The following is a 21,794-nucleotide window of genomic DNA, read 5'->3' as shown; positions in this document are numbered from 1 at the left end:
TGCTGGATCTGAGCCCAAGGGATAAGGATGAAACAGTGAACACTAAGGACTAGAGTGTGGGTGCAAAGCAGCTTTTGACATACAGTAGACAGGGGAGTTATCTCTGTGACTAATGCAGACCTCTAGTAACCACCAAGGCTGTAATGGAAAACTGACAAGATCCCAACTCCTGTGCCCCTACCAAGGTCAAACAGAGATTCCTGCTCATGCATGTGACACCGCACCTGTACGGTCAACCCTTAACAAGCCAGCCCTCTTACAAACAGCACTGTCAACTCGGTGTTCAGTCCCCTGAACCAGAAGTTTCAGATGGAACATCTCCCTGTCATTTTTACTGAAGCATTGTTAGCACAAACAGAGTGTATAAATCTTAAGGGTTAGAGGCATCCGTTGGTTATCCCACAGCCAGAGGCTTTCTGGTAAAGGAAAGAATATTCCGTTGTCTGATCCCTTAAGAGTTAATCCAAATGGACTGTCAATCACCTAGACAGGAAAGTACCCCACAGGACCCCATCTATTCGAGACACTTTAAAAAATAATATAAGGCCTCAACGCTACACAAAGAACCGCAGGCAGCTACAGAATGCTGAGAGCAGGAGAAACGATCCTCTCCAGGGAAGAGCACACCAGTCGGTTATCAGCACCAAACGGTCAGCCCTGAAACAGACACAGGAGTAACATTGTACAGACTGAGATGGTTATATTTAGGAATATATTCGGATATATACATACACATGTAACAACAATTGATGAGTACACACATGCAAATGCATGATAGATAGATAGATAGATAGATAGATAGATAGATAGATAGATAGCAGATAGATAGACAGATAGATGGTAAATAGATGATAGGCAGACAGACAGACAGATAGATAGATAGATAGATAGATAGATAGATAGATAGATAGACAGACAGATAGATGGTAGATGGTAGATAGAAAGATGATAGAAAGATGGATAGATAGACAGACAGACAGACAGATAAATAGACAATAGACAGACAGATGGATAGATAACCAATAGATAGATAGATAGATAGATAGATAGATAGATAGATAGATAGATGTAGAATTTAAAGTTTCTAAGTTTAGGAAGATTTTTATGGTTGGCTAGGTGGATGGATGGATGGATGGATGGATGGATGGATGGATGGATGGATGGATTGAGACACAATCCCATCATGTAGCCCAGTCTGGCTTAGAACATCTGATCTCCTACCTCAGTCTCCCAAGCACTGGGACTGCAGGTGTGTAACACTACATCTGGCCAGAAAACATCTTTTTAGGGATGAGTTACGATCGGTAACCTTCCCAGGCTGGCAAGTGTGTATTACATTCAGATCAGCTGACAAAGGCAGAGAGGGTTCACAAGATTGGTTTTTCCCCTCTTGACCTCAGTAGAGTCAGCAGTAACTGCAAGTTTGATTTTATGCATCATATAAATCTCCTCGCCCATAACATAAATGTCCTTTTCCTGTTAGTGACACCTCAGCCACCCCGGTTGTGAGCCTCCTGATGGGCATACTGGGAGGCAAAGCTGGGTCCTCTGCAAGGGCAGGAAGTGCTCTTAACTGCTGCACTATCTTTCCAGTATCAAGCTAGGTTTGGTTGTTTGGGTGTGTGTGTGTGTGTGTGTGTGTGTGTGTGTGTGTGTAACTTTTTCTTTTGTTTCAATATTTTCTACTCCAGAATACACATTTAGAAGGAACATAAAAATCTTGGAATGCACCGACTTCAAAACGGAAAAAAAAAAAAAAAAAAAAAGATGGAGCTGGAGAGATGGCTCAGTAGTTATAAGCTCTAGATACTCTCCCAGAGGACTCAGGCTCAATTCTCAGCATCCACATGGTGGCTCATTACAGTCTGTAACTCTAGTTACATATGGGGGTCTAATATCCTCATCTGTCCTCTCTGGGCACCAGGCACGCACATTGTTTCGCTGTCGGAATACAGACATATATCTTCACTTAAAAAAAAAATCCAATTCTCTTGGACAGTGAAATTAGTAAACTAATTTCAAAGTGAATGATTTCATTCGAAAACCTGAACAGTAGATGCAAAAGAAAGGGAAATATTTGAAAAGGTATCAAAGTTGAGTACTAACTTCAAAGCCAGCTTGTGTGTGTATCCTCTTCCTACAGATTAATGTGTTAAAAATGCAGCTAATATGGAAAGGTGGGGGGAGTGCCCCCAAAGAAGTCAAGGCATAGAACCTGTCAAGACTGTTGATGCTAAAAGGCTGGACCAAAGCCAAAGGCAGGGGCATTAGTTCTGAGTGTATTTCCCTCATTAATCCCCCAGGAGACATAGAAAACATGCTAGAAGAATCCCCTTTAAAAGAGTAGCCTCGGTTAGGACAGTCAATGTCTGTAACCAGTGCCCGTGTTTATAAAACACCAGCATTCCAGGGAGAGTGGTAGAAAGACACTCACCAATAAATTACAAATACTGTAAATGCGGACTTTTTCTTACATTTGCAAACACATCATAAATTTGGACTGTGTTTCTTTGTATAAATCCTTCTTAAGACTGTGCTTAAAGCCCCTTGGCATGGAGGCAAAGAGCATTTTCATAAATAGAACTTAGTAAAGTCACAGCGCACTCCATTAATTCAAAAACACTTCTCCAAGACTTCAAAGGTAATCCTACCCCTGCCCCTCCGTGTAAAGATGGTGTTTCCTCGATGCTTTCCGGCTCTGCTTCTTGTAGTTGTCAGAGCTACACATCTCAAGTCCGTGGTGGTCGGGGTAAGAAGTGAAGCTGTATGCGTGGTCTTTTTCCACATGCTTCAGACGTTGTACAAGCAATAAGCCCATCAGTTGAACACTCGCTATAGGCTTACCGGCAAGAATTGTGTTTTCTTGCCCTATGACTGTAAACCTCACAGAGGCGTATGTGTGCTTACAGGGTCCCAGGGTAGGGCTCAGCTGGAGTGGACCAGTTTTATGGAAAGATAAGAAACATTTATTATTAAAGCTCTGCACGCGCATCATCATGCTTAGCTTTATTTTGATATATATAAAATAATCCTTGTTGTCTCTTTAAAGCCCCACTTGCTACCACAAGGCAGGCGCCATTGTTCTCAGGTTATCATGTTATGTTACTCAGGACAGTGAAGCCCATAATAGTGAGACTGTATGAAAGAGCAAATGGATGCTTCCAGAAGTTAAAGGGCTTGCCAACCCTCACGGAGCTTTTGTGAAGACCTGGGCTTCCAACTCAAATCTGCTTCAAACCTGTGTTCTTCCCATGTAAAGCATGAACTTGAAATAAAACAGAGGGGAGCAAGCAGTTCATTGCTTGTGTGTTTTTACATCTAGCTACATGAACGTATGCAATAATCTACTGGGCCTCATGATAGAAATAAAATAACCTTTATGTTTTAATAAACCTCAACACGATTCCTTTTGGCAGTTCTGGGGACCAAACCCAGAGCCCGAGCTGCACTAGGCAAGCACTGTACATCCACAGCCTAAGGATTATAAACGTGTGCAAAAACAAAGTGAGGGCTGGCAAGACAGCTCAGCGGGTAACGGTGCTTGCTGGGCAAATCTGGTGACTTGAGTTTGACATGTGGATGTACACACACACACACACACACGCACACATATATACACACATGAACATACACACGCACATACATGCACACATACTGATGCACACATGGACCTATATAAAAGAGGAACTCACTTCATAGAGTTGTTCTCTGACCTCTGCTTGTGCTATGTCACATACATGTCCACATTTATACACACAATACTGAATAAATAAGTCTTTTTTAAAAATAGACTACTTTTTGAAAATATTATTTTATTGGTTGTGAATAGGTATTTTTGCCCACATGTATACCTGTGTACCATGTGTATGCATGGCCTGGTGCAAGTGGAGGCCAGGAGAGGGTGTAGTTTCCCCTGGACTAGACTTACAGATGGTTTTGAGCCATTATGTGGGTTCTCAGAACCAAATCCCAAACCTTTAGGATAAGAGCAGCTGGTGCTCTTAAACCACTAAGCCATTTCTCTAGCCCTTAAAGGCAATTTCAAAATAGACTCACTGGCTTTCACAAAGTTTTTATTTAAGTATTGTGACATCTGTTTTACACTCTGGGTCCCTGATAGGAACTTCAGCTAGTGTTCAAAAAATATTTTTGTGACAATAAATTTTGAACTATATACATTATACCTTCTATATGAAATTTTGATTTATTGCATTAAAACTGTCAATAATTAATTCATCTTATAAAAAGAGAGAGCAAAACAAAATGAAGGAAATCGAGTTGTGCCGTGACTTAAGATGGATCTTGTCATCAAACTTGAAGGTCAAAGCAGAGTGCTGTTTAGACAGCCAGTTAACATCATCTTTTAGATTCTGATGGCTACAGCATGAACAACTCCACGGCAAACTCCTCACAGCTTTCCTTTGTAACTAAAGGAAAATTTAAATCTAAAACAATGCTTTTTGTTGTTGTTGTTTTGTTCATTTGTTTGTTTTGGCTCGGTGTGTAGTTCCGTGACATGTGCAAGGCCCTGGCCTCAATCTGCAGCATCACACACAATAGTAACAAAGACGGTGAAAGGAAGGACAGGAAGGGGGAGAAGGAGGAAGGGGAGGAGAGGAGGGACAGAAGGAGGGACAGGAGGAAAGGCAGTAGGAAGAGGGAGAGGAGGAAAGACAGAAAGAAGGAAAGGAAGAGGGACAAGACAAGAAGAGGGAGAGGAGGAGGGGCAGGAAGAGGAGGAGGAGGAAGACAAGAGTAGTGTTCAAAGTAAGCTGCCTTATATTATTGCGATTATCTGAAGTCCTAGAACCAAGTCTTTTCATGTTTCTCAGTGATACTTAACCTCATCAAGAGAGTTTTTCTAGGTTGGTGAGAGATGGCTTAGCAGGTAAGCTTGCTAGCTTGCTGCTAAATCTGCCAACCTGAGCTCAAACTACCAAACCCACATGGTGGAAGGAGAGAACCCATTCCTGCAAGTTGTCCTCTGACCTCCACCATGGCGTGTGTGTGTGTGTGTGTGTGTGTGTGTACGCATGCACACTGACACACACACACACACACACACACACACACACACCAGATAGATAGATAGATGGATTAGATAGAAGAATGAATGGATTAAATGGATAGATATTTTTAAAGTACAAAAAAGGAACTGTCCAGTTTATTTTTTTCTTTACATTAAAGTAATAATTCTTAGGATTGTATTTTCCTCTTAGATGATGTTGTGTAAAAAACAACTTCCTCTGAGACCGAAGCATGCCACCTTGCTAAGAAGCTCCTTAAAGCAACTCAGAATAGCTTCAGGAAGTTCCTGAAACTGACTAGATTCACTAGGCCCTTCCCTCCCAGAGGAAACAAGCCAAGCTGCAAACAAGACTCTCAGACAAACCAGGGTGTGAAAAAGATTCAGCCCAGCCAAGCTGCCTGGAAGGGGTTTAGACAGACTGAAACACCTAGAAAGGACACTCTCTAACCTGTTAAGCTGCATGCAGGCTGTACAGTGGGCTCCAGGTTCCCATCTTTTTGAGCTGTCACCATGCTGGGGTGATGCAGCTGTCTTTGAGTCATTTCTGTTCCTGTAAGTAACTCTTCACCCACATTCCCGTAAGTGACCCCAATAAAACTCATGGTCCACCAAGTTAGACTTTGGTGGCATTGATGCTTTGTTCTGTCATGGTCTCCCTATCTGGGGTGAGTAGACATGTGTGCAGTGCCTCCTGAGGAGTTTGTCACCCACAGGTTAATCACTGAGGAAGGTGACAGTGGGTCAACAAGGAGAAGGTGAAAATGGATGGGAAGATTTAGCGCCATTATTAAAAACACACTGCTAAGAAAAGCTGAACACGGTAGTGCTCACCTATAATCTCAGCCTTGAAGATGTTGAGGCAAACAACTGGCCAGTTCCAGGGCCCCCTGGGCTATGCATTTACTTCAAGTCTAGCCTGACTACACAGTAAGGCCTTTTTATTAAAAAATAAAGTGATTTCTTAAAAAAATTTTTACTTAACAATATTTTTAGGCAATGTAAAGTATGAGATCATCACATTCGTCTCTTCACACTGGAGTCAGCCCATTACTACCTCGTTTTCCAGGGCTTTCTAGATTCTTCTGCCGTGCTGGGCATGGTCACACACCTTTGATCTTAGCACTTGGGAGGCAGAAACAGGCAGGCCTCTGAGTCTGAGGCTAGTCTGGTCTACGTAAACAAACAAACAAGATGTCTGCCAGTCTCTTGCACACCCATGTTCTTTTCATCCTGTCCAGGTCACACCTGGGATAGACCAGTTATTATTCCCATCCATCACAATCAGTTAAGAACTAATCAAACGACTTCCTTCTCTCCCTCACCCCATGTCTGTAGCAGAAGCAAGGCTCTGGGCCTCTGGGTTGGACATTCCTCAGTTTACTTCCTGAGGAGTTTTGCTCTGTTTCCCCCGTCATTGTCCTTGAGTGTTGGATGTGCCTGAAGTACGGCTATCCTAAGACTCTGGTGAGATGTGCCTGTGTTCAGCTCCCAAGCCTCTCCTATGCCGAGCTCCAAAATGGTTTTCTCCTCTCAGTACACTTCTATACCATGCTTCTGATACTAATTCCTTTCTTCACCTTAGGAAATTAGTTCTACTTGCTTTCAGCGTTCTGTCCATTTCCGACACTTTGCCACCATGCCCTGCGCCCTGTGGGTTTTGGTTAACACTTGTTAAACCCTGAAGTAGAGGGCGAGTCTCTGAATTTGTCTCACATTCTACCAAGGATGCATCACTTCCTACCACTCCATCTAGGGTCTCAGTGTAGTCATGCCAGTCAGGTGATTACACGGGACACTGCCTTTAACTAACACAAAATGAAAAAAAAAATAAGAACAACTTTTCAAACATGATTTTTATATTAAAACATGATTCTTGCATTTACTAAATCTAGCTTTTGTTGGGTATGATGGCTCGCATCTTTAGTCCCAGCACTTGGGAGGCAGAAGCTGGGAACGTTCTGTAAGTTTGAGGCCAGCCTGACCTATAGAGAGAATTTTAGGACAGCCAGAGACACATGAAGAGATCCTGTCTCAAAAAAATTTTTTTTGATATTTTAAAAAATTAAAATTAAATTAAAAAATTAAAAATAATGTTGGCTTCCAAAGAAAGTCTTATGCGGACTGAAAATACGTTACAACAGAATATGAAGTCGGAAAGTAAAATTTTAGTAAAATTAATATTAATACCATTTGGGCTAAAGAGATAGCTCAGTGGATAAAGTGCTAACTGTAAGCAAGAGGACCCGAGTTCAGATCTCCAGCACCCACGTAACAGCTAGAGTGGGAGGGATGAGCTTCAGGTTGGATGGGAGACCCTGCCTCAGTAAGACAGAGACAGCTAAGGAAGACACCCAAGGTCAGTCTCAGACACTGAGAGACAGACAGACAGACAGACAGGCAGGCAGGCAGGCAGGCAGGCAGGCAGGCAGGCAGGCACGCACACACGCACACACGTGCACACACGCACGCGCGCGCGCGCACACACACACTCACACACACACACACATACACACACACACACACACACACACACACACACACACACGCACGCACACCTAGTACCATCACTGAACTCTAAGTTCCTGGAAGCAATAAGACTCAGTTCGATGGGGTACACAGAGCTAGTAAGACAATAAGTGATCCTGGAAATGGTCTGGGGTTTAAAGGTCATAGCGCCGACCAATTCATAGAGCGTTCCATAAGCGGGATGCAAAACTCTGCCACTCTCTGAGGAAGTGAAAAGCTCCTTGTCTTCTAACTTGAGAGAAGGAACCCCCAGGAAGCTGCCTCAGTGGCCCTCCTCCACCATCTCAGCGAGGAGGAGAGCAAACGGAGCTGCGCATGCCCGCTCCCAGTATTGGAAGTTTCAAACATTCCAACTTTGAACCTTTTACAAATGTGTCCTAATCTCATCCTTTATTTTTAATTTTGCACACAGCTGTCTGGCGTGCTTCTCAGAACCGCGCCAGATGCTGGGTTCATCACGAAAAGGCAGGAAAACAATGCTCGGGAAGCAATTAGAAGCCGCGAGGCTGCAGCGAGGCTCATATTAAAATGTGATAGCGCTGTTCTCGTGGGAATTTCCAACATGGCTCCGGCTCTGACATTTCTCGGCTGCCAGACAGTCTGTGTGGAAGGACACGGTGACGGAGGATAGAGCACATGAGAATTTATTTCTGGGGCAAATGAAGGATTAGCCGAGTTGGAACCCACCCAAGGATTTTATTATGGACTCGGCCACCGATGTACTTGAATGTTGCAGGATCCTGTTGGCAGCTAACACAACTCAAGGAATGAAGGCACATTATTGCTCTTCTTCCGTAAAATAATCCAGCAGCCAGGCCAGGCATGGCGCCTCTCATTGCTGAAATAGCAGGGCAGGGGGGCCCAGTGGGGTGAAGGTTAATTAAACACTCCACTGACTTTGCTCAGAAATGGCTAGTCATGCTCTGTGGAGAGACTCAAAAGATACAGTGAGATCACGGATACATTCTTAATATAAAACTACGTATGGTTAAGGAGTACTCACCTTGGGGCTGAAAATCCCAACAGTACCTAAAATACAAGAGAGAAGAGTGGAGATCAGTCAAACTTGAACGTTTCAGTTTTGGTTAATATACCATGTCTGTAAAACGAAAGCAAAAAAGCTTGCTAGACAGTTCATCGGCAACCAGAGCTTGGCTTTGTCTTAAGAAAAGCAAGTTGCCCTTGATGTTTTCAAGATTCTTAATGGCTTAAAAGCCACATAAATGTGCTGCAATGACTCAGCAAAGTGGCTTTTAAAAATTGGGGATGGGGACGGGGGCTGGAGAGGTGGCTCAGTGTTCAAAAGCACCGGCTGCTCTTCCGGAGGACCGGGGTTCAATTCCCAGCTCACATATATCCACAACTCCAGTTCCGGGGCTTCTGACACCTTCACATAGATATACATGCAGGCAAAACACCAATGAACATAAAATAAAAATAAATCAAAACAAAACAAAAAAATTGGCGATGACCTAGGGAGGAACGCTCATGGTGGCCTACAGGTTGAACAAGGGTGGTTCTTTACCGAGACACCTGTCCTGAGCATCACAGCACCATTAACACCACCGGCCTGGGCAGCCAACCCCAGCTGTACTCCTGTTGTTAAATCATCAAAATCCCAGGACCAAGAACACTTCCTCAGTGGCATGCATGTCCAAAGTGTACAGGTGAGCTCCGGACGGACGGGAGAGTCACAGTTGTCTCATATTAGGAGTGGAGGAGCCAAGAAATGGAACAGGCCCGTGTACTTTCTCCTACCCTCTAACTGTGAAGTGGTTGGCCAGAGTGATAACCCTTGAGGTCTTAAGCAGTGAACAGCCATGACGGAAGGGACCACTTGTAAATCATTTCTGTGGCACCTGACATACATTTTTTCCTCCAACAGAAACAATGTCACTTATGATGGCTACCCACAAAAGCCTATTTAGTGCCTTCACAGGAAACTTACATTATCCTGTATTGATTTTCCTCTAGGGGATAGCCGCCCTTCCTCTCAGCTTGGCCCTTCCCATCAGCCCGTGTGCTCTTGTGAATTGAAACACACCCTCCCCTCATCCCTTCAGCCTCTCCATCTCCTGTCCCGTTCTCTTCATGTTAGAGTGTGGTATTCAAACACTTGCTCCCCTCACTTCCTCCCCTTCCCCGGCCTACTCCATCAGGCTCATGGTAACTACGCCTTAATTCTTGGAACAGACATAGAGACTTCCACACCACAAAGTAGGATGGATGTTTTTCTACTCTCATCTCGGCCTCTTGGGAATCTGCATCGGAGCCTTTCTAGGAGGAAAAGTGAACGTTTTTAATCAAATTCTTAATCAAATCAACAGGGCCCGTAACCACAGAAGGTTCAGGGAAAGGCCATACTTGGGTAGCAATGATGGCTTCCAGTGTCAGTACAGCTAAAATTAGGTTTGGCTCCATTAGGAAGCTCAGCCTCACATCTAGACAATTTCTCCACCCCTCCTGAAAATGGAAGCAGTGAGAGCCCAGAGGGGAGGAGGCTGCTTTGAGAGATGTTATTAGTGAAGGCAGAATGCGAGCAGAAAGCTCGTGTTTGCTTTTCCCAGACCCAGTCTGATCGGATCATCGGGTGAAAGGGAATATAAAATACCAGGCTAGAGAGAGGGCAAAGGAAGGCCAGGGTGGTAGAAGAGGAGAGCAGAGAGGTGGGGAGTCAGAGGTGGGAGGCAGGAAGCTTCAAACATCTGGGAAGAAAGGGTGTCCTCTAGTGTAAGGCACATTAACACTAGGACCGGCAGACATTTAATTCAGTTGTGTGTAAAGTGTGTGGGTCTCTAACCAGCACAGTGCATCTGACAATTGCACAAAAGTCCTTCCTGGGAAACAGTTGGCTTACTTCTCTCAGTGCTGTGACTGAACACATATCAAGAAGCCATTGAAGGAAGGAAACATTGCTTTTGGCTTATCATTTGAGGGAATATAGACTATTTTGTGAAGGACGAAATAGTTGAACCAAGCAGCAAGCAGGAACACAAAGGAAGCTGGAGGCACCAAGGCTGCAAAGAGCTCGGCATAAGTGGTCAGGGCTGCCATCTTCCAAGCATTGGCCCCTAGTGCTTTAATTCCACCAGCAGACCTCTTAAAGGGTCTGTGACCTCCCCACTGTTATGAGGACATGAGCCTATGGAGGACTTTTCATACACACATCAAAGCCACAACCAAGCCAGCAAGTCATCAGGCAGGTGAGCATATTTTCCAACTTCCGCTGCTTCCGTCTTACTGGAAAGCATTGCTCTAGTGCCTGATTCTTCCTGTTACTCATCTTCTAACTAAACAGAAAAGGAAATGAGGGAGCCGGTGATGGCTTGGTAGTTACCAGCACAGGACACTCTTTCAGAGGACCTCGGTTTGATTCACAGCACCCACATGTTGGCTCACAAACACCTATAGCTTCAACTCCACGTTGAAATGGGTATCATTCTGGCTTATGGAAATATCAGGCATGCTCTTCATACACAGACAGACAGACAGACAGACATGCAGACAAAACACCCATACACATAAAACAACAAAACAAAAAATAATGACAACAAGAAAATGTTGTAAACACACACATACATATGTGCAGGCAAAATACCCACACACATAACATAAAATAAAAAAAGAACTGTAAATACACACACACACACATACTCACACATATACACAGACACACTCTCTCTCACACACACACACTCACACTCACACACACACACACACACACACTCACACTCTCACACACACACACACACACACACACACACACACACACACTCACGCACGTGCTTTCCAAAATGTTACTGACAACAATAACAGGACCTTTTCTAAAGAATATTACTCTTATTTGTTGGTCCAGAGGGTTGGAGGAAACAGAGTAACCCTGTTTAAAAAGGCTGACCCCGAGCAAACTATTAAATAATTAGATGTTGTTATCGATCTCAGCCCTCTTTGGTGCCTCCTTCTCCCTCTATCCCTACCCCACTGCCTGTTTTCAGTTCCCTCCTCTAGCATGTCCAGGTTTCCTGGTTTCTCTTGTTAGTCAAGAGGATAGACCGTGTGATAGGTGTGATACGTTCACATAGACTTGGGAGTATGTGTCTGCCAATAGTAACTACCATAAGAAAGTCCTGGGCAGAGAAACAGTCCATTTAACAGGAGCAAATGAAGCTGTCTTACCCAGTTGACATTAAGTAGCAGAGTAAACCTTATCTTTGATAATACTGTAATTAAACATCTTTGTCAAACTTCCAGTGATAGAGATGTACAAGCTTGGCAAGGTATTGTTACATATAGTTACACAGACCTATAACACTGGTTCCAGGGGACCAAGGAAGGAGGATCCTAAGTATGAGCCCAGCTCAGCTACATAGCAAGAACCTGTCTTTAACGACAAAGGCTAGAGAGATGTCTCAGCAGGTAAGAGCCCTGGCTGCTCTTCCAGAGGACCCTAATTCAATTCCCAGTACCCACACAGCAGTTCACAACTGTCTATAATTTCCACCCCATGGGATCCAATGCCCTCTTCTGACCTCTGCAGTCTCTAGATATGACTATGATGCACTGACATGCAGGCAACAAAATACTCAAGACCATATGGTAATAAAACAATAATTTAAGATCCTAAACAAGAGTAACTCAAAACCAAAAAAAGACAACTAGGTTACAAGGATCTAATTAATGTGCAGTCGGGACTCAGGTTAACATTTTATATAGAGCTAGAAATTGCCAAGAGTGTAGATCTGACACATTCTCAGGATAAAAGCACCTGTGGGTGGGAGGCGGTGGGTGTGCTAATTGACTTGTGAGCCAACCACTTCGCCATGCATATGTGCATATCAAATCATCGGCTTGTACATTTTAAATGTATGTAATATTATTAATTTTTAAAAATCTAGTGAAATTCATGTGCTGAACTTGAATAAGTGGAAATAAACATTGCTGCTTCTTCTTCTTCTTCTTCCTCTTCGTCTTCTTCTTCTTCTTCTTGCTATCCTGTCTTTTCTTCCTTTCTTTCTCTTCCAAATATTATTAATACAGTAAGTCTAAAAATCCAACACCCATTCATGATAAAAGTCTTGGAAAGATCAGGAATTCAAGGCCTATACCTAAACATGATAAAAGCAATCTACAGCAAACCAATAGCCAACATCAAAGTAAATGGTGAGAAGCTGGAAGCAATCCACTAAAATCAGGGACTAGACAAGGCTGTCCACTCTCGCCCTACCTATTCAACATTGTACTTGAAGTCCTAGCCAGAGCAATTAGACAACAAAAGGAGATCAAGGGGATACAAATTGGAAAGGAAGAAGTCAAAATATCACTTTTTGCAGATGATATGATAGTATATATAAGTGACCCTAAAAATTCCAACAGAGAACTCCTAAGCCTGATAAACAGCTTCAATGAAGTAGCTGGATATAAAATTAACTCACACAAGTCAATGGCCTTTCTGTATACAAAGGATAAACAGGCTGAGAAAGAAATTAGGGAAACAACACCCTTCTCAATAGTCACAAATAATATAAAATACCTTGGCGTGACTCTAACTAAGGAAGTGAAAGATCTGTATGATAAGAACTTCAAGTCTCTAAAGAAAGAAATTAAAGAAGATCTCAGAAGATGGAAAGATCTCCCATGCTCATGGATTGGCAGGATCAACATTGTAAAAATGGCTATCTTGCCAAAAGCAATCTACAGATTCAATGCAATCCCCATCAAAATTCCAACTCAATTCTTCAACGAATTAGAAAGGGCAATCGGCAGATTCATCTGGAATAACAAAAAACCGAGGATAGCAAAAACTCTTCTCAAGGATAAAAGAACCTCTGGTGGAGTCACCATGCCGGACCTAAAACTGTACTACAGAGCAATTGTGATCAAAACTGCATGGTACTGGTATAGTGACAGACAAGTAGACCAATAGAACAGAATTGAAGACCCAGAGATGAACCCACACACCTATGGTCACTTGATCTTTGACAAGGGAGCTAAAACCATCCAGTGGAAAAAAGACAGCATTTTCAACAATTGGTGCTGGCACAACTGGCGGATATTATGTAGAAGAATGCGAATTGATCCATTTCTATCTCCTTGTACTAAGGTCAAATCTAAGTGGATTAAGGAACTCCACATAAAACCAGAGACACTGAAACTTATAGAGGAGAAAGTAGGGAAAAGCCTCGAAGATATGGGTACAGGGGAAAAATTCCTGAATAGAACAGCAATGGCTTGTGCTGTAAGATCAAGAATCGATAAATGGGACCTCATAAAATTGCAAAGCTTCTGCAAAGCAAAAGACACCGTCAATAAGACAAAAAGGCCACCAACAGATTGGGAAAGGATCTTTACCTATCCCAAATCGGATAGGGGACTAATATCCAATATATATAAAGAACTCAAGAAGGTGGACTCCAGAAAATCAAATAACCCCATTAAAAAATGGGGCTCGGAGCTGAACAAAGAATTCTCACCTGAGGAATACCGAATGGCAGAGAAACACCTGAAAAAATGTTCAACATCCTTAATCATCAGGGAAATGCAAATCAAAACAACACTGAGATTCCACTTCACTCCAGTCAGAATGGCTAAGATCAAAAACTCAGGTGACAGCAGATGTTGGCGAGGATGTGGAGAAAGAGGAACACTCCTCCATTGTTGGTGGGATTGCAAGCTTGTACAACCACTCTGGAAATCAGTCTGGCGGTTCCTCAGAAAATTGGACATAGTACTACCGGAGGATCCCGCAATACCTCTCCTGGGCATATATCCAGAAGATGTCCCAACCGGTAAGAAGAACATATGCTCCACTATGTTCATAGCAGCCTTGTTTATAATAGCCAGAAGCTGGAAAGAACCCAGATGCCCCTCAACAGAGGAATGGATACAGAAAATGTGGTACATTTACACAATGGAATACTACTCAGCTATTAGAAAAAATGAATTTATGAAATTCCTAGGCAAATGGATGGACCTGGAGGGTATCATCCTGAGTGAAGTAACCCAATCACAAAGGAACTCGCACAATATGTACTCACTGATAAGTGGATAATAGCCCAGAAACTTAGGATACCCAAGATATAAGATACAGCTTGTCAAACGCATGAAATTCAAGAAGAACGAAGACCAAAGTGTGGACACTTTACCCTTACTTAGAAATGGGAACAAAACACCCATAGAAGGAGTTACAGAGACAAAATTTGGAGCTGTGACGAAAGGATGGACCATCTAGTGACTGCCATATGCAGGGATCCATCCCATAATCAGCTTCCAAATGCTGACACCATTGCATACACTAGCAAGATTTCGCTGATAGGACCCAGTTATAGCTCTCTCTTGTGAGACTATGCCGGGGCCTAGCAAACACAGAAGTGGATGATCACAGTCAGCTATTGGATGGGTCACACGGCCCCTAATGGAGGAGCTAGAGAAATTACCCAAGGAGCTATAGGCAACTGCAACCCTATAGGTGGAACAACAATATGAACTAACCAGTACCCGGGAGCTCTTGTCTTTAGCTGCATATGTATCAAAAGATGGCCTAGTTGGCCATCACTGCAAAGAGAGGCCCATTGGACTTGCAAACTTTATATGCCCCAGTACAGGGGAACGCCAGGGCCAAAAAGGGGGAGTGGGTGGGTAGGGGATTGGGAGGTGGGTATGGGGGACCTTTGGGATAGCATTGAAAATGTAAATGAGGAAAATACCTAATTAAAAAAAAATACAGTAAGTCTAAGGGTGGTTTGCTTTTAAAAACCAGGAACAAACAGCAAAAACACACTTACTTCCCACAGAGAGCATTTGTTTTGTTTTGTTTATGAGTCTGGTCTCACGTGGCCCAGGCTAGCCTCAGACTCCCCAAGTAGCCAAAGATGACCTTGACCTACTGATCCCCTGCCTCCGTTTCCTGGGTGGTAGGATTACCAGTGTACTACTACACTAAGCGCTATGCTGCACAAACCCAGGGCCTTTGTTCCTGCTCAGCAGACACTCCACCAACTGAACTATACCCCCAGGCCCAGAGAGCACTTCTAAAAAGAAAGTATAAAATATCAGCAACATCAACCCTCAAAAAAAGGGCCCCAGCCTATTGTCTGCTGGACACATTTAAAGTCTTCATCTTGTCTCGTTACACGTATCCTGTGGTTGGTCTTCATCAGAGTCTGGAGAGTTCTGTGCTCTTCGGAAAGCATTTAGTTAAACCCGGCTGACATCTTCCAATTCTTACACTCTGCTCTGGAAACAATGCTCTTTAAGCCAGAGAGTACAAGCAATCTGGAGCTAAATGCTTTAAACCAAGATATAAAGAAGGGGACGGGAGGAAAGCACATACGCACACGCACACACACAGAGTTTATGTCTAGTCCAAAACCCTCTGAGACTTTCCTATCAGGCCTGTGCAGAGAGATAACAAACACTTCTTTAATCTTCTCTCTGAACCTTCAGCTTCTATAGGAAAGGGGAGCCATCACTCTTCTGCAATATCCACACTCAGCCTCACCAGGTCCATGCAAATGGAATTTGGAACTGAGGTGAGAACAAAAAAAAAAAAAGAAAAAGACGACACGTACAGCGTGAGCAGAAAGACAATGCTGCGCCATGTTGATGGCAATTATTTTCACATTCAGTCCAAACAAACCTGTCTTCACATTTAGCTGGCCTGCAGAACAGTCTTTTCATTTTGCATGCAAAGATTAAATGACATGAATGGTTTGGGACTGGAGAGATGGCTCGGCCAGGAAGAGCGTATGCTGCTCTTCCAGAAGACCGAGGTTCAATTCCCAGCACCCACATGGTGGCTCACAACCATCTGTAACTCCTGTCCTGGGAGGGGAGCCAACAACCTTTGGCCACGGCTGGTATATGGAAATGGTACACAGACCCATAGGCAAGCAGATCACTTGGATGCATAGAAAGAAAACAAATTTAAAATACATACATGGTATTTTAAATACAGCAAAGTTTGCTGTTCAGGATTTTTAAATTAAAGATATTAGCAAATGAACTTCAGTTTGAGGACAGATACAGCAGACAAATAGAGCTTGTGGTGCTGACAGAAACCGGAGCCCCAGGAGTAACCATACTGATAGCAATGGTAAGAAAGGAAACAATGCTAAGATCTATTCACTGGGTAGCTGGGACCTTTCCCCACCTTTTCAGTGTTTTTCTTCCTTTATTAAGCCCATTCTATAAATGAAATAAGGAACGAGGCAAACACAGTTTCCAAGCCTAGCATCTCTCTCTCTCTCTCTCTCTCTCTCTCTCTCTCTCTGTCTCTGTCTGTCTGTCTGTCTGTCTGTCTGTCTGTCTGTCTGTCTGTCTCTGTGTGTGTGTGTGTGTGTATAGCTCAGGCTGACCTACAGTTCACTATATAGCACAGGCTAACCTTGAATTTACGGAATGAATCCTCTTGCCTATGTGGGATTACAGGTGTGTACCAGCATAGTCCGTACAGCAATTGGCTTCTAAACAGACATTTTAATAGGAAACTGTAAATACGGTCTTCTAAATTGCCACCTTAATTCACAGGATGTATTACTAGATGTCTACTGAAAAGGGAGCAATTGACTCTAAACCATTAGTTTGGGTCGAGGAGAAGCGGTCAGATTCTCGACCACAAAGCCAAGCAATAAACGTGGTTATGGAGAAAAACTACCCAGAGCGTTCATCTCCTGACCAGGTAATCAACCAGATCCTGTTGCAGGAGGGAGACAAACAACTCAAAGTACCCTAATATTGTTAAAACTACCCCAGAAGGAAAAAGAATTCCATTTTCTAATTATAATAAAGTAACATACAAACTCAGCACTTAATGTATGCTGAGCATTATACTAGGCAGACATTTCACATATTTTATTTAATCTTTATAGTTACCTTGAGAAGTCAGTGTATTGTTAGCTTCTCGTTTTAAAACTATCTCTCCCTCCTGCTTCCCTCCTCAATGGTATGTGTTCTCAGGCACGGGAAGGTCAGAAGAAGGCATAGAAGACAGCTTTTACCTTCCCTCTTTGATTGAAAGGTCTTATCTCACTCGGCTGCAGACTCCAGGTAATTCCTGCCTCTGTGCCCCATCTCCCTGTAGGAGTTCTGGGGTTACAGCATCTAGCTCTTGACTTGGGCTCCAGGCAGCCATGCCTAGGCCTGCCAGCTTGTAGAGCAAGCACTAGTGCCCACTGAGCTTCCCCCCGCCCCCACATCCATTATCTCCACGTTACAGGTGGAAAACAAGACTCCGGACTCAGGAAGCCAAACATTTGACTGAGATGTCTGAGCCTCTAAGTGTCAAAAGCAAGATTTGTATCCAGTTATAACTGCTCTAGTGCCAGCGCTCTGGAATTCCACACCTGCTGACTTTTTTTTTAAAAGAAGTTACAATAAAAAAAAAAAAAGAACCCAGAGTTTAGGGGGAAGTTACAACTGCTCTGTTAGGGAGTAGGGGTGGGGGTGGGGGTGGAGAGATGTGTTAATGTTCTAGGGTGGTATTCAGAGTCCACAGTTGGTCTCCAGGGGGCTCATAAGCTCCCTACCACTGATGGAAAGTAGTATTGGTTCTTTGTTCCCTTGGAGCAAACTCCATAGTCCTGCAGCTGTATCAGAGACTCCCTCATCTCCCTGCAGCTGTCAAAATGCTAAGGGCGCAAAATAGCGATTCGGCATGTGAAACCATCACTGGCAAAGCCTGGAAGCCACCAGGTGTAGACACACGTATCTGTAATCTGGCATACCTCCAGTGAGATGGGACAGGGCAGAGACAGGAGAATCTTGGGAAGTTATCAAGCAGGCTAGGCTTGGATACGCAGCCCAGTTTGAGACCCTGACTCAAAAAAAAAAAACAAAAAACAAAAAACAAAAAACCAAGGCAGAAGGCAAGAATCAACTCCATAAAGTTGTCTGCTGAACTTCACACATCCACAGTGGCATGTACCTGCCTGCACACACACACACACATCAAAAAAAATCTAATAAACTTTTTAAATGATGAGATGCATTGTGTTAGACATAAACAGGACTATACTGGCATTATAAAACTAGCAATCCAGAAAGGTCAACATATGGGATGCCACAAATTTAAAACATCTAGATGATTGGTTTTTTTGCAACGGAAGCATTAAAAATGTTATTTTTACCTGTGACTTAATGTAAGGCATATCATGCCTCCCCTGCCTTGATAAATCATCTGCTTACTCAAATCTTTCTTAATGACTTCCTGATATTCATATTTGAATCTCATTTTTGCAAGGAAGCACCAGGCCTTTCTGAATGCATAGGCTATTTGAGAAACTCGTTGTCCAGAGTTCCTCTTGTGTCCCTCTTGAGCATCTCTTCTGCATCGTGCCCATATCTACACAGAACACAAAGACTAATACTGGCTGAAATATTGTTCTGGTATTGGGAATGGACTCTTAGGATCCAAGTTGACACCTAGTTGAGCTGTGCTTCAATGTCAAGTTCATACGACTAACAAAGCCCCCTTGCAATTGATCTTGAACAATGAGCCATGGGGTAAAGACTAATTTTACACCCAAGAAAATGGCTTTGCTGAACAGCGCTTAAGTCCATACATCCAAGATGTTTCCTTAACCTCTTCCTCACTTGGAAAGTTGCCCTTTGAGTTTTGACTTCTCATTCTACCGCCAGTATCCCAGAACTATTGCAGAAAGAATGAGCAAGTGGCAGAAGAGTAATGTGGCCATTGGGCATCTAAGAGCAGGAATAGGAAAATGGCACCATCTGGTGGAATTACCTGATGGAGCCATCAGAGGCCTGGGACCCTGGGGTCTGGACACCAGCCTTAGAGAAACAGCCAAAGGAAGGCCTGTGATGTAGAGATGATGTGCTGTCTGGCCCTCGTTCCTTCAGTGCCAGTGAAGGTGCAATGGCTTGTGCCTACCTGTGAGGAAGTTGGAATCTTATCCAAAAGATATGGAGAGATAAAACTTGGAATATTGACTAGCAAATAACGTGGTAACAATAGACATCATGCATCTAATTCAACCAAGAGAAAGACCCATCATAAGATGGTCCTGTGTTCTTTTGGGAAGTGTAATATTTATTTGGTTCCAAATCTATATGTATAAGTTTTAGAAATTCACTTCTATCAGCTTAGATATTTTCTTAAAACCTATTTTTAATAAGAGTTTTTAAATGCTTTTGACCCCTCCCCCACATACACACACTTCTAGCCCACCATTCAAAAAAAGGGGAGAAAAGATGGTAAATAGAATAAGGAGATGTGGACCTGTTTAGAAGTAGTTTTGGGGAGCAATTCCAGTCTCCATTGTCACTATACCAACAGTCCAGTTCATTAGTGTCAGGATACCAAACACAAATCAGCAGTTGTGGCACCAACCAGCAGAAACCTCCAGGCCTCCGCTGGAATCCGAGTGGGTGGGAACAACCAGGACCAGCCAGGATGCCAAGAGAAGTTCTCTGAAGTGCCTTTCTCACGAATCAAAGATCAGCAAAGACTTGAGACCAAGGAAGTGTTGCAAAGTTAACCAAGCAAGCACCCCATCACTGCCTGTTGAGTCCTATGTATACTCTCTCTAAAAATCATGTGTCCTCCAACGGGTCTTGCCTTAGCAAGACACCATGTGAGTCTGCATCACACGACATATCCAGAAATTTCCACTTCATACCCCAGATAACAACACAATGGTCAGAGAAGACCATGGTCACAATTAAACTCCTACTTAATAAACAAGTGATATTAACTGATACTGACAATATAGCTCCTCATGACCCGCCCAAATTTTAAGTCTATTCCTAGATAATAAAAAAGAAGTTTAATAACACTGTTTCCCACTAGTCACCTATATTTTGCTACATTCAGTCACTGGTGGGTCAATCAAAAACTACTCTGGGGGTTGGCAAGATGGCTTAGTGGATAAAGGCACTTGCTGGACAGATGTGACAACCTGAGTTCTGTCTGGGAGTAATTCCTTACAAAGAAATTTCACTCATTTTCCCTCACAATCCCCATCCTCCATGCACATAAGAGACAACATGCACAGAAGAAAAATATAACTCACTGAAGTAATAAGAGGAAAAAAAACCTGATGCTAACTGGATTCAATGTGGCAAATTTAAAGACACAATATCAGGTCAGAGTTTAGGTTCTTTTTTCCTTCCCCCTAAAGAGAAAACAGGATCACTGAAAGCTGTAACTGTTGTCTGCTTGTCTTTCAGGGTGCAGTGTTGTTTGTAACTGTTGTCTGCTTGTCTTTCAGGATGCGGTGTTGTTTGTATCTGTTGTCTGCTTGTCTTTCAGGGTGCGGTGTTGTTTGTATCTGTTGTCTGCTTGTCTTTCAGGGTGAGGTGTTGTGTGTTAAGGCCAGATCTGGCAGGGATGTACAATGTGCTTTGCAAGCAGAGGAGTGAAAAGGCAGGAGACAGATAAAGACAGGTCTAAGAAGCCTTCTGGTTCCAAGCCTGGATGGATACTGGAGATGACAAGGGGTGGGTACACATGCCCTGCTCCAGCTGATTGTCAGGTTTTAAACTTCGTCTCTGTGGTCTTTGTCATCATCGATGGTTGGAGATTTTATTTCTGGCACCAGACTAATTCACACCAACCACTTGGACACCTTGCTGTGAACAATAGACAACTAAAGGACCTTGTGAGTTCGGCCCCTAACTCACTGGATTTACAACTGTGAGGACTTTAAGATCATTTACCTTAGCTCTCACATTACAGATGGGAACAGACACAGAAGCTATTCGACTGCACTACAGGGATGTTATATACTTCCCTGACTTAGAAGCTCCTCTGCAGTATAGAATGTTTTTTTGTTTGTTTGTTTTTTAAATCTCATGGAGGCCAAAGGAGGTGGGTCCCCTAGAGTTGGAGCTAGAGATGGTTGTGAGCCACCTGATGTGGGTGCTGGGACTCCAGCTCTGGACCTGGAAGAACAGTTCGAACTCTTAACTACTAGGCCATGTACAACCCTCCCCTCAGGAGTTTACAACTCCATACTACTTAGCCACCTTACCTTATCTTGTGCAGAATGGAAGCCAGGTTTAAAAATGGGCTGTTTGTTTGAACATGAAATGGTTTCTATAAAAAATGGCTTCAAATCTTTTGGAGCTAACACTTCTTAATAGCATATTTTTGGCATTCTCCTTGTGATAAACATGGTCATATTATTTGCTTGATGGCAACCATTACACACACACACATACACACACACAGACACACACACACAGACACACACAATCCCAACTTCAAGTTTTTGGGACACCA

General features: G+C 43.2%; 1 protein-coding gene and 1 long non-coding RNA gene across 8 annotated transcripts in view; one reads left to right on the top strand and one right to left on the bottom strand.

The window, feature by feature from the left end:
- Skap1 (src family associated phosphoprotein 1) overlaps positions 1-21,794 on the bottom strand; it is a 295,053-nt gene that overhangs the window by 224,996 nt on the left and 48,263 nt on the right. For all 6 annotated transcript variants that reach the window (XM_006534508.3, XM_017314838.1, XM_017314839.1 and 3 more), the window contains exon 3: positions 8,559-8,584. In XM_006534508.3, the coding sequence (XP_006534571.1) occupies positions 8,559-8,584 (26 nt within the window). The remainder of the gene's footprint in view (positions 1-8,558; positions 8,585-21,794) is intronic.
- Gm38960 overlaps positions 1-21,794 on the top strand; it is a 47,730-nt gene that overhangs the window by 5,470 nt on the left and 20,466 nt on the right. The gene's annotated exons all lie outside the window — the stretch shown is intronic.

This window comes from Mus musculus, chromosome 11 (assembly GCF_000001635.26).
Source record: "Mus musculus strain C57BL/6J chromosome 11, GRCm38.p6 C57BL/6J".
In the NCBI taxonomy this organism is placed as follows: Eukaryota; Metazoa; Chordata; class Mammalia; order Rodentia; family Muridae; genus Mus; species Mus musculus.
The sequence above is the reverse complement of the archived record's forward strand: the minus strand, read 5'-3'. Positions and strand labels throughout refer to the sequence as shown.